A 13692-nucleotide genomic window follows, 5' to 3' on the forward strand; every position below is an offset into this window, starting at 1 on the left:
GGTCTCACCTACACAGCGGTCATTCGCTGCATAGGAGACCTTTAGCAGTTGTTCTGCTCTTTTTTCCGAAGCACATACTCGTGCTTGTGGCGGCATCCACCATGCGGGAGCGAGCAGCAGCACGCCACAAGCATGAGTATGTGTTTCACAAAAAAAGCAGACTGCTCTCCTATGCGTGCGCTGAACGCCTTTTTTTATTTTTACTTTTAGAGCGAGGCGCTTGCACGCTTGTTTGGTTATCTATCTGTCCCTCCCTGGTTTCACAGCACATAAGATTTACCCCATCCCACTTCAGATGCGGCATGCCAATTGTTGTAATTAAGCTCCTGAGACGGTTGTGTATTAACAGAAATTAAAGGAACTGTTTTTGTTAATTAAACAAAATATGGACTCGGAGTGCCCCACAGATTCCCCCATCTTGAACTCGGCTTGAGGACATGGAATGAGTTTGCAGCCCTCAAATGCAGCCCTGTTCTGGTTGCCAAACAAACTTCCTTCATCCACCCTTGCTACAGCTGCAGCCCCTCCTTCTGAAACTCACGCTGCTCCTTAGGATATACATCAGCCTCCCAAACCTACCCTTTAGCTCAAACCCTGCTCTGCTCTCAATCGCTCCTGTCCTTAGGGTTCACCTTCCAACTGTAGCCTCCAATCTTCATTTGATTAAATGCCAGATCTTTTCTCTAGTTGAATGGCACCTTCCTTCTAGCCTTACATTCATCCTTCCAGTTCACTCTTTAGCACAACTTCTTGCAAACAAGAGGTGGTCAACGGTGGAACAGCATACGTTATTCAAGTAATGATTACAAATCATCAACATCTTACCACTGATTCTCAAGGGCTTTCCTAGAATCATCCCCATGCATTCCATACACAACATCATTCTCCAATTACATATTACACATCAGCAAAGCCACTATATGCATACCATAGTAGAGGCACACCCTTTCAGACACTCTGAACACCCCCACCCCCAAGAAGACAGTTTCTCAAAACATATCCACATTATATCACAAAATGATCAAATCTCGCCCATCCTCCAGCTGTCATACACTTCACTGCACTTTTGGCAGCTGATCACAAGCAGAACAGGACCCTTCACGCCATCAGGTATACCAGACATTTAACTTAAGGCAGAACTTGTTTACAACTCGGACCTCTCCTCTCGTCTCCTTGCGAAAAGCACAACACCCCCCTCCTCCACCAACCATCCTTAAACGTTTGAGGCCACTCCTGTGGTACTCCAGACAGTTACCCACACTTGTGAGATTACAATAGTTTCCACAGTTTTCCTCAGTCCTCCTTTAAAGGGGCATTGAATTTCAGGTCTCTTTCATTCTGTGTCCCAGCAAACATGCACTGAGTAAATCATCTACTACACACTCTTTCCTTGAAGACTAGGATTATTCCTCAGCCTCGCTTTGAGTCTCAATCCTCATCATATGGCCCTCCACCCCCTGAATACTGGCACTCCCCTCTTCCTCTGCCCCACCGTTATTACTGATTAAGAAAACAAAGGCGTGTAGCCACCGTCAGTGTCCTCATGAAGTCGAATGCACTTGCTCTTCCTGCAGAATGGGGGTTCCTGAGCTCCAGTCGCACCTACGACCACTTCAGAGCAGCATTGTCTGAACACCAGCACCGGGTGTGTATTCTCCTTCTGTGACGTTAAGTGCCCCTTTACCCTGTGCACTGTACAGAGTGGTAGACCGATGCCAGACAGAGAACCTCTCCAAGTATTTCCTGCTCTCTAAAAATAAGACTTGAGATCTATTGTCGGGGACGATTGTTTCAGGGAAAACACACTTCTAAGAAACATGAGGTTTAGAGAGTTCTCTTACTCTACCAGTACTGCCAGAATTTAAAAAAAAAGATACATATAGCTACTAAGAATGATAGTCAGCGCTACCATTGCGCTTCACTGGCTCATCCACCTCACAGCATGCACTCCTAGAGCTTTGCACTCAATCATGTAACCGGAGCCATTGCTTTCACCAGGAGCTTGGGACCTGTCTGTATGTTGAATTCTGTACCACACACGTGATGCGGAAATACTTTACCTCAATGGGGCCGATTGACAGAACTAACTTAAGACAAACTTAAGACAAAATACTAACTTAAGTCTGTCGTAAGTCTGTCTTAAGTCTGTCTTACGTCTGTGTTAAGTCTGTCTTAAGTCTGTCTTAAGTTTGTCTTTAGTCTGTCTTAAGTTTGTCTTAAGTTTGTCTTAAGTCTGTCTTAAGTCTGTCTTAAGACAAAATTAAGACAACATCCTAACTTTACTACTACTAAATGCCTTCTGTGAATACCACAAGTAGTAAGTTTAGGATTTTGTCTTAAGTTAGTTCCGTGAATCTGGCCCCTAGATCACGTCTAGCAGTTCACATTCTTAAAAAGACCAGTTTCCCTTTGTGAAGCCAACACCTTTGGTTATGTTCTTTTTATTTGTTGAGAGTCCATGCGCAAAAGCTAATTTGCACCGTTCATAACAGATCAACTGGTAGTATGCAGGGAATAAACACGTAGCTGCTTATAGCTGTTTTCTGAATGTGGATAAACAGGTCTTGGACTGCTGAGCTGGAGGAGGGAACTCCATCACTTGACAGCTGTGACATGTGCTTTCGCCTTAGGTTATGGTTTTAGATCGAGGCCCACAAAGCAGAACTTGGTGAGGTGAATGAATATCACGTCCTGGCTTATGCCACCTGAATTTGGGAGTGTGTTGGTAAGTTGTCCAGTGGGTGTTGAGCATAGCCTATACAATGAAAGCAGGCAGGGAAGGGGTGTCAAGGTTATGCCTGAAAGTCCAGTGATCAGACAATCTGCTGCGTTCTGCATCAATTGTAAAACTTTGCCAGGAGCCACCATGGAGCTGTAACACAGCGCTATGAAGATGAGGCGCAGCAACACAGCACTAAGAAGATGAAGCACAGCAACACAGCGCTATGAAGGTGAGGCGCAGCAACACAGCACTAAGAAGATTAAGCACAGCAACACAGCGCTATGAAGGTGAGGCGCAGCAACACAGCGACATGAAGGTAATGCACAGCAACACAGTGCTATGAAGGTGATGCACAGCAACACAGCGCTATGAAGGTGAGGTGCAGCAACACAGCGCTAAGAAGGTGAGGTGCAGCAACACATCACATCCTCCTGAGCAGGGACATGCTTTGCAGTAAAGGGCAGCCCCTCTCTTGAGGGCTTCAGGTGTAGAAGGCATAGACTATCTACCTTGCCTGAGAGCCCATTGGAATCAACGTGGGTTTCCAGATTGGCACCTACCTCAAGAGATGTGAGTGGTGCCCTGACCTGGTGCCAGGCGGCAATGTGCCCATTAGAGGCATCCACATGTAGTTTTGGGAAATTGTTAGATATCATTCGCACATGAAGGAGAGACCGTTGGTCAAAATAAAAGGAGATATTTTGACAGCCCAAAGTTTATCTGCAATTCAAAGTCATATATGTTGGCACAAGAACCTTCGTGATAGAAAAGCTTGACTAGAATCTGAATGTAGATGTTAAATAAATAAGCATTGGCATAGCCAATAGGTCTCGCCTTTGGGACCTTATAAATATTTAATTATACAGCATAATATCCTTGGTGCAACAACATCAACTGTTGCATGGCTAAACACTTATATTGTCCCAAAGGCGAGACCTATTGGCTATGCCAATGCTTGTTATGTTTCGCATCGTATTCTAATGGCTGTAATAATTAAAGTTGTAATTGATTTGTCCATCACTCTGTCCCCATGTGGGTCTGTCCTGGACTGCACCTGGTGCACCAGCAGGGGGCGCAGCTCAGTGTGAAGAACTTTACTTTATTCACCTGTGACCAGAAGGAGAGGGCAGCAGACGTCATTGTCTCATGGACATGAGTCCACCAATGACGAGGCTGGAGCTGGGCCACGTGTCACAGAGGTCACAAACCTATCCGCAACACACGCTATGAAGGTGAGGCACAGCAACACAGCGCTATGAAGATGAGGCGCAGCAACACTACACTATGAAGGTGAGGCACAGCAACACAGCGCTATGAAGATGAGGTGCAGCAACACCGCGCTATGAAGGCGGAGCACAGCAACACAGCGATAAGAAGGTGAAGCGCAGCAACACAGCACTAGGAAGGTGAGGAGCAGCAACACAGTGCTATGAAGGTGAGGCGCAGCAACACAGCGCTAAGATGGTGAGGCGCAGCAACACAGCGCTAAGATGGTGAGGCGCAGCAACACAGCGCTAAGAAGGTGAGGCGCAGCAACACAGCGCTATGAAGGTGAGTTGCAGCAACACAGCGCTGTGAAGGTGAGGGGCAGCACCACAGCGCTATGAAGGTGAGGCACAACAACACATCGCTTAGAAGGTGAAGCGCATATCACAGTACTGAGAAGGTGAGGAGCAGCAACACAGCACTATGAAGGTGAGGCTCAGCAACACAGCGCTAAGAAGGTGAGGCGCAGCAACACAGTGCTATGAAGGGGAGGCGCAGCAACACAGCGCAAAGAAGGTGAGACGCAACATAGCGCTAAGAAGGTGAGGCGCAGCAACACAGCGCTAAGCAAAATATATGCAAGACTCAATACTTGTGCTGACCCTGTATTATTGGTGAAAGGCACAACAGCATCCGTGGCCTCTTGGTGCTAGACACTCACATATACTTAGAGGAGATATCATATTTATTTTTGTTCTGGCCCCTGCTGGGTTTCCGTTACCCCCACCCCATTCACCCCCCATGTCATCACTTCAAGCTTCCGCAGAAAGGAAAAGGTTAACTTCCAAGCCCCTCCCTCTGGGACACCTCCCGCCCCTTCTCCCTGGGGGACATTTCTTGTTCCCCCTCTCACTGGGTCATCTCCCCCTCCCCCAGATAGATGCAGGAAGTTAGAGCGGGTATGAAGGGGGCTGAGGGGGCTTCTGTTTGCCTGTCTCTGCCCTGTTATTACCCTGGTGGGGGAGGGGGAGCGGGGTTCTATTATTACACCAGACGCAGGTCTGCCCCCTCATCGACCAAGAAGTAGGGATGCACCTCCCCTATGAAGGTTTCATTGATGGTGCAGAGATGCTTCATGGTGTCTGCATTGAACAAGGAGACCCGCCCCCCCTCATAGTCCAGGTATACCCCCATCTTCTTAGGGTGCAGACGGGGGGCCATGCGGAAGGTAGAGAAGGTGAAATCAAAGCTTAGATTACTATTGATCCGAGGAATACCCCCAAGCACGCACCCAGGGAATTCTGCAGTAAACATCGACCATCCCAGAATCACTCCTGAGACCCCCACATCCACCAACATCTGCAGCGTCTGCACCTCCCAGTAATGCCTCCCGGAGGAGAACCCCTCCCGCCCCAACACGGGAAAGGGAATGACACTGCTGGGCTTGTCTTTCCGCGTCATGCGTCTCCTGTCCTCAGACATGATCAGGTAAACATCAGCCAAGCCTGGATTCAGAGTCACCAGCGCTGCAGAGAGAGAGAGAGAGAGAGAGAGAGTTAATGACACACTGTGTGACTCCGACAAGTCACTGTCTCACCAGAGACCCCAGCACTGCATAGAGAGGAGAGAGAGCTAATGACACGCTGTGTGACCTCAGACAAGTCACTGTCACATCCAGAGACCACAGCACTGCACAGAGAGGAGAGAGTAATGACACACTGTGTGACCTCAGACAAGTCACTGTCCATCCCAGAGACCTCAGCACTGCAGAGAGAAGACAGACAGCGACCCTCGCCCGCCAACACAACCTGAACATCATCTCCTACGCGGACGACACTCAACTGATCCTCTCTCTCACCAAGGACCCCAGCACCGCCAAAACTAACCTACACGAAGGAATGAAAGAAGTCGCCGAATGGATGAAACAAAGCCGTCTGAAACTGAATTCAGACAAAACAGAAGTCCTCATCTTAGGTACATCCCCCTCTGCATGGGACGACTCCTGGTGGCCGGAAGCCCTCGGAAAAGCACCCATCCCGACAGACCACGCACGGAACCTTGGCGTCATCCTGGACTCCTCACTCTCCATGAACAGACAAGTCAACGCTGTATCCTCTTCCTGCTTTAACATTCTTCGCATGCTCAGAAAAACATTTCGCTGGATCCTCTCTGAAACAAGAAAAACAGTCACCCACGCTCTAGTCACGAGCCGACTGGACTACGGAAACACCCTATACGCAGGCACCACCGCTAAACTCCAGAAGAAACTACAACGAATCCAAAACGCCTCAGCCAGGCTCATACTAGACATCCCACGCAACGAACACATTTCTGGTCACCTTAAAGACCTCCACTGGCTACCCGTCAATAAGAGGATCACTTTCCGACTGCTTACCCACGCACACAAATCACTCTACGACATCGGACCAGATTGCCTCAACTCTCGACTGTCCTTCTACACCCCCTCCCGCCAACTTCGCTCCTCCAGTCAAGCCTTCGCCACTGTACCTCGCATCAACAAGACCACCATGGGAGGCAGATCCTTTTCATACCTGGCTGCCAAAACATGGAATTCACTCCCCGCTTACCTTCGCCTCACCCAGAATCACCTAGCGTTCAGAAAGCAGCTTAAAACGTGGATATTTGACAAATAATCCCCCTCCCCTTCCTAAGCGCCTTGAAACCCTCTGGGTATGTAGTGCGCTATACAAATTTTATGACTTGACTTGACTTGACTTGACAGACAGTTAATTACACACTGTGTGACCTCAGACAAGTCACTGTCCCACCCAGAGACCCCAGCACTGCAGAGAGAGGAGAGAGAGTTAATGACACGCTGTGTGACCTCAGACAAGTCACTGTCCCACCCAGAGACCACAGCACTGCAGAGAGGAGAGAGAGTTAAAGACACACTGTGTGACCTCAGACAAGTTACTGTATAATCCAGAGACCCCAGCAATGCAGAGAGAGGAGGGAGAGTTAATGACACACACACAGTGTGACCTCAGACAAGTCACTATCCATCCCAGAGACCTCAGCACTGCAGAGAGAAGAGAGAGTTAATGACACACTGTGTGACCCCAGACAACCCAGGTGCTGATGCTCCCTCCACCCTAGATGCTGACCACCCCTCCACCCCAGGTGATGATGCTCCCTCCACCTCATGTGCTGATGCTCCCTCCCCCACAATGACAGATGCTCCCTCCACCCCAGATGCTGATTGTTAGAAATGGGATCCCTGGCTGGCCAGGGCTTGCGCCAAAGTCAATCAGAGACCACCACCCCTAAGTCAGGGCAAGGGAGTTACACGCCAAGATAACCCCTGCTCACCCTCTAGGTAACGTGGCGCGAGCAGCAAGGCTAAACTTGGAGGCGATGTGAGTTAAGTATTTGCGCACGCACCCCAGCAACAACACCCAAGGCCCACCACAAAGGAAACTCCACACAAGGTTATATATAAAAATAGCCTTTGTATTACACCAAAACACATTAGATAAAACACACACTTTACAATGTGCCAACAGGCACGGGCAGAATTTACAGGGGATATGTACAAGACAGGGCCACCTGGACCACTGTCAGGAATCAGCACTTTTAGAACTTAGCACTAGGTTGAGTTAGCACTTAGAACATAGAATATAAATCACTGTAGCATAAAATAGAACATAAAGCACACAACCAGTAACTACTGGTGACCACCTACACAATCCTAACCACCTTAGGAACAGGTCACGCAGGGAAGTAGGACCTCACTAGCACCACCTGTACTAGCAAGAACAACCACCTAAGTATCACAATACAAGTAGGGGCATAGGCACATTACACATGATGCATCACTATACATTCAGCGGTGTAGGGGAGGAAAACACATGATACAGAACCTACATTTAGCGGTGAAAGGACAAGGCACATGATGCATCTTTAACACATTCAGAGGTGCAGCAAAGGAGAACACATGATGCCTAAAAACATTCAGAGGTGTAAGAGAAACACATGATGCATAAACACGCATTCAGAGGTGTAAGGAATAAGGCACATGATGCATCTTCAACACATTCAGAGGTGCAGCACAGAACACTTTGCATAAATCACATTAGTCAACACCTGTGACTGTCCCTAGGCCAACTGGCCTCTCTAGGGCTAGGCCGCCCTGTGTCCCAGTGTCAGGGGCCTAATTGTGGCAGTTGCCCACAAAGTGCTGGGCAACTAGTGCAGACAATGATGGGGCAAACACGATGTGGGAGCCTCACAGGCTCTGTAGAAATGACTGTCCCCTTTTTGGAGCCTCGCTGGGCTCTGAGTAAGTAAATGGACACTGAGCCTCTCTGGGCTCTCAAAGATACTTGTGGCGCCTGAGCCCCTCGTGGGCTCTCAGTAAATCAAAATGCCCCCTTGAGCCTTTCAGGCTCAAACACAAAATGCGGCCGTCTCTGGAGCCTCTCCGGGCTCTTGAACAAATATACGTGGCAAAACAGCGGTGGAGCCTATCAGGCTCCAAATAACAATGGCCCCCGGAGCCCTCGTGGCTCAGAATCAATAATGCGGCCAGGGAGCCTCTCGGGGCTCTTAGTACAAATGGCGCCTTCCTTGGAGACCCTCCCGGACTCGAGACAGCAAGAGAATGCCACCGAGAGCCACCAAGGCGAAGCCCCACTCACCGGCTTCCTTGGTGCGGTGGCTCTCCTCTCATCGGCAGCTGCAGGGCTCCTCTATGCCGGTTACCACGGGGCTCTCCCTCACTCCTGGGAGCCTCGTGGAAGGCGCCGGCAGCAGGACTCTTCCTCCCTCCTTTTCAGGGCGAGTGCACCGGGGCGCAGGGTAGGCTCCTGCCTGCTCCGGTGCTCAAAATAGCCGCAACTCTTCCGTGGGAGGCGGGGTAGGCTCCCGCCCTCCTACTTCTGGTTCTGGTTGTCCCGCCCAGCCTGCCTGACTTCCTGGTCGTGGGCCGGCGGCGAAGTTCCGTTGTCCCGGGCTGCGGCAGTGATGCGGGGAGCCTCACAGGGCTCAACAAATATGCCCCTCAGGAGCCTCGGGGCTCGATAAACAAATGGGACGCCTTGAGCCTCTCGGGCTCTAAATACTCTGGTGCGGCCCGTTGGAGTCCCGCTCGGGGGACTCAGAAGGAACAACTGCCCCCTCTCCCTACTAGGGAGTCTCGTCGGAGCGGCCCACTGCCAGTCGGGGCCGCTCGGGGAGGAATGCGAGGGACCCTGTGCCTCCCAGAACCCAGGTCTCCACTCACCGGGACTTCTTCTGGCGAGCCGCGCGTCTCTTTGCACGGCGGCGGCTCCTCCCCTCGGCGTCGGGTCTCGTCTTTGGTCGCCGGGCTCTCCCTCGCTCCCCGGGCTCTCCCTCGCTCCTGGGGGCCCGAGGGGGGGGGGCGGCGACGCTGCCTCTTTCGCCACCCGCGGCCGCACCTCTCTGTGTACACTCCGGGCAGTGCGGGAGCACGGGGTTGGCTCCCGCTGCTTCCTGCTTTGTGTAGAGATCCTTGGGCAGCCAATCACCACACAGGTCGCCCGGCGAGCCTCCCACAGCCTTAACAAATTGCAGCGCGGCTCCCAGGTGACGTCAGCGGTGGCTCCCTAACTTCTCCTCGGCTTCTCCGCGGCCCCGGGGCTGGGGCGGTGATCTCGGGGGCCACAACGAGGGGTGGGCTCCCTCGCTAATTAAATAATAATGCCGGCACGGGCCCTGGCGGGGTGGGCACCCGTCAGGGGTCAACACAGGGCAGGTACCTGGCAAAACGCGGTGTGGCCAGCCGTGAAAGTAAACTAAAGTGCTCCCAAGCGCTATAGAGAATAAACAGCGCTCCCAGGCGCTAGAATAAAAATAAAGCGCCCCCCCAGCGCTATGGGCATACAGGTCAATCAACTGGACCCCAACACCACATGCCTCCTGGACAACCTCCACAACATTGGACTCTGCCAGATCGTGACCGAGCCCATGCACTCAGCAGGACACACCCTCGACCCCATCTTTACTACAGGAAACTCCATCACCTTCAGCCACACCACCGAACTCCCATGGACCGACCATCGTTGCGTCCACTTCACCTTCAGAACACCCACCATCCACAGACACCAGCACATGCTTCCACAAAGAAACTGGACCAAAATCACCGACGACCAGCTCACCTCCTCACTCTACAACTCCACCCCAACCATCGCGGAAAACGACAACCCCAACACCGCAGCCCGAACCCTGCATAAATGGATCTCGGACAGCACCAACACCATACCCCCCTCAAGAAAAACGACAATGCCCGTGCCAAGAAAGCCAGATGGTTTACCACCGAACTTCGAGAGTCCAGGCGCACATGCTGCCGCCTCGAAAAGGCCTGGAGAAACACCAAATCCACAGAAGCCCACAACAACTTCAGAGCCGCCACCAACGCCCACCATCAACTCATCAAAGAAACGAGGAAAAAAGCGATTGAAGACAGAATCTCCACCCACGCACACAACAGCAAGGAACTCTTCAGCATCATCAAGGAGTTCGCCCAACCCACCAGCGAGTCTGCCGACATCCCTCCCTCACAAGACCTCTGCGACAAACTCAGCACCTGTTTCCACCACAAAATCAAGAGCATCTACGACAACTTCGACGAAGACAACCAACATACTGAACCCTCACCAACCACCCCTGACACCCGTAAACCAGCGATTGATGACTGGACAGCCATCACCACCGAAGACATACTGAAGACAATGAAGTCAATCCACTCAGGGGCCCCCACGGACCCCTGCCCCCACCACATCTTCAACAGAGCCGCCGACACCATCGCACCCATGCTCCGCCACACCATCAACCGCTCCCTGGCGACAGCCTCGTTCCCCGACGACTGGAAACACACTGAGGTCAACCCCCTCCTAAAGAAACCCTCAGCGGACCCAACCGACCTCAAAAACTACAGACCCATCTCCCTGCTCCCCTTCCCAGCGAAAGTCATCGAGAAAGCCATCAACAGCCAACTCGCCACATTCATTGAAGAACACAACATCCTCGACTCCTCCCAATCCGGCTTCAGAAAAAAACACAGTACGGAAACCGCCCTCCTCGCCTCAACAGATGACATCCGCACCCAACTGGACAAAGGAGAAACAGTAGCCCTCATCCTCCTGGACCTATCAGCGGCGTTCGACACAGTCTCCCACCGCACCCTAATACGCAGACTCTAGGATGCAGGAATCCAGGACAAGGCCCTCGACTGGATCTGCTCCTTCCTCTCCTGCAGGACGCAACGGGTCAGACTCCCCCCTTTCCTCTTAGACCCCACACCTACCACCAGCGCAGTCCCCCAGGGCTCCTCCCTCAGCCCGACGCTCTTCAACGTCTACATGGCTCCACTTGCCCCCATCGTCAGAACCTACGGACTCAACATCGTGTCATACGCAGACGACACCCAGCTCATCCTCTCTCTATCCAACGAGCCCAACACCGCCAGACGCAACTTTCGAGAAGGCATGGAAGCCGTCGCCAAATGGATGAAAAACAGCTGCCTACAACTAAACACCAAGAAAACAGAAGTACTCATCATGGGCCCAAACCCCGACGCCTGGAGCGACACCTGGTGGCCCACCGCCCTCGGAAACCCGCCAACCCCCACAGACCATGCACGCAAACTGGGAATCATCCTGGACTCTGAGCTCAAAATGGACCGCCAGATCAACTCTGTCTCATCTTCCTGCTTCCACACCCTCCGCCTCCTTCGTAAGACCTTCAAATGGATCCCCCTCAAACACCGAAAGACAGTCACTCACGCTCTGGTCACCAGCAGACTCGACTACGGCAACGCACTCTACGCCGGAATAAACAAAAACCTCATCCGCAAGGTACAGAACATCCAGAACGCCACCGCAAGACTGGTCCTCAACCTGCCAAAACACTGCCACATCTCCCAGCACCTACGCACACTCCACTGGCTCCCCGTCGAGGCGAGAATCACCTTTAAGATGCGCACCCACGCACACAAGGCCCTCCACGGCACCGGACCAGCATACCTGAACAGCCGGCTCAAATTCCACGCACCCCAAAGGACCCTACGATCAGCCCAGCTCTCCTACGCCGTGGTCCCCCGCACCCGAAAGACCAGATCGGGAGGCCGCTCCTTCTCCTTCATCGCGGCCAAAGCATGGAACGCCCTTCCGCTCCACCTCAGACAACCAAGATCGCTCCCCATCTTTGCAAGAAACCTCAAAACCTGGCTCTTCGACAGACCCCCTCCTTGATGGAATGGAACCTGCACCCCCCCCCCCACCCCACCCCTAGCGCCTTGAGACCCTTACGGGTGAGTAGTTGTGCTTTAACAAACTCCTGATTGATTGATTGAGGTCAGCACAAGTCCTTCAGGAATGCAGTAAAGCGGGGGGGCAAGGCTGGGCTCAGAGCCAGCTCACTGGGCCTCCAGGCAGGGAGGCAGTCCCAGTGGCGGTCCTCTGGCCCAGCAACAGCAGCAGCCCCCTCAGGCAGGATCCAGGAAGAGAACATTTTGTTAGGGGACACAGCCCCTTCTTATACTGTAAATTTCTCCCCCACCCTGTAGGTGCAGGGTGGGGGAGAAACCAGTCGCAGCTGGTTTTGGACCACCCTTGATGGCTCAACCACCCCTTTCATTCACTGGCAGGGCTAGGGTCATCAGTCACACCACAGGGGGCGGAGCCAGCATTGTGTGGGGAAAACCCAGCCTCATTCAGGACACAGGTGCACTCCTCCCCTCACATCAGCATGCTAATCTCAGCACTCATCACTGGGCAGACCCATCCAGACATCCTGGAGCCTGGCATCCCAGCCAGCTCCAGCCAATCACACTACAGCACCCTCACAGCACACGTACAGCCATGTCTAGAAGTGGCAATTCCCCACTAGACACATACACGCCGCACATACCATTGCGCAGCATTCACTCTCACAAGTTCGCACATACCAAACTCGAGCATGCACTCCTCACGCATCAGGAACTACCAGGGACACAGACATTCCCCATGCATTCCTATGGGGGGGCAGTCCAACCTCACTCCACGCACTCAGGGTGCGCACGCACTTTCCACTGGGACACAGTGAAAGTGCGCAGAAACCAAAAATCACTACCACTGGGTCACAAACACAAAGCAAAAAGTTTAGGGGTGAACCTGTCAGTAGGGCCAAGTCCAACACAACCCCCTTCCAGACAAAACGCAGGGCAGACCAATCACAACTGTGATTGACTTCCCTGCTTGGGGCGATAGAACACGGACATGGGCCCGCAACTGCAGGGACACCCTCCTGTTCTACGCCACGGTGAACCCATGGGATTCCTTCTCAAACCACTGTCTGGACCAACTGGGCTACCCCACTGGTACTCCCGAGCTGTCCGCGGCCAGGATCAGGCCCTGGACCACCCAGGTGCCACCGGTCCTTGCCTATTCGCAGAGCGGGGGGTAGTAACCCCTGGTACATAGTAGCCATTCTCCACTCTTCCTGTCTGCAAGACAGGACTAGACTGCCACTGGTTCTCCAGCCTAGGGTCTACACCCTCAGGCGGACCAGGAGTCTCAGGGAAGGCTCTCCTCCTCCTACCTCTTCTTCTAGGGTTCCTCCTAATCCTGCGAGGGGTACCCTTACAACGCCACTCCAACCCAGGGTTTAACCCCTCAGGTTGCACCGGGGTCAGAGGTGGGCCTCTGCACCCCCTCCCAGAGGTCTGCCCTCTCCCAACTGGAGATGTTCCTCTGGAAGAAGAACCGGTCAGGACACTGGTTACAGTCGTCCTACCCTTCAGGTCA

General features: G+C 52.6%; 1 protein-coding gene across 1 annotated transcript in view; it reads right to left on the bottom strand.

The window, feature by feature from the left end:
* Positions 1–4863: 4863 nt before the first annotated feature.
* The window catches only part of LOC147700511 (E3 ubiquitin-protein ligase TRIM69-like), a 156838-nt gene continuing 148009 nt past the window's right edge, over positions 4864–13692 (bottom strand). The window contains exon 5 of the mRNA XM_086928442.1: positions 4864–5454. Within this exon, the coding sequence (XP_086784568.1) occupies positions 4973–5454 (482 nt within the window). The 3' untranslated portion in view covers positions 4864–4972. The remainder of the gene's footprint in view (positions 5455–13692) is intronic.

The sequence above is a fragment of the Lissotriton vulgaris genome, chromosome 7 (assembly GCF_964263255.1).
Source record: "Lissotriton vulgaris chromosome 7, aLisVul1.2, whole genome shotgun sequence".
NCBI classification, from domain to species: domain Eukaryota; kingdom Metazoa; phylum Chordata; class Amphibia; order Caudata; family Salamandridae; genus Lissotriton; species Lissotriton vulgaris.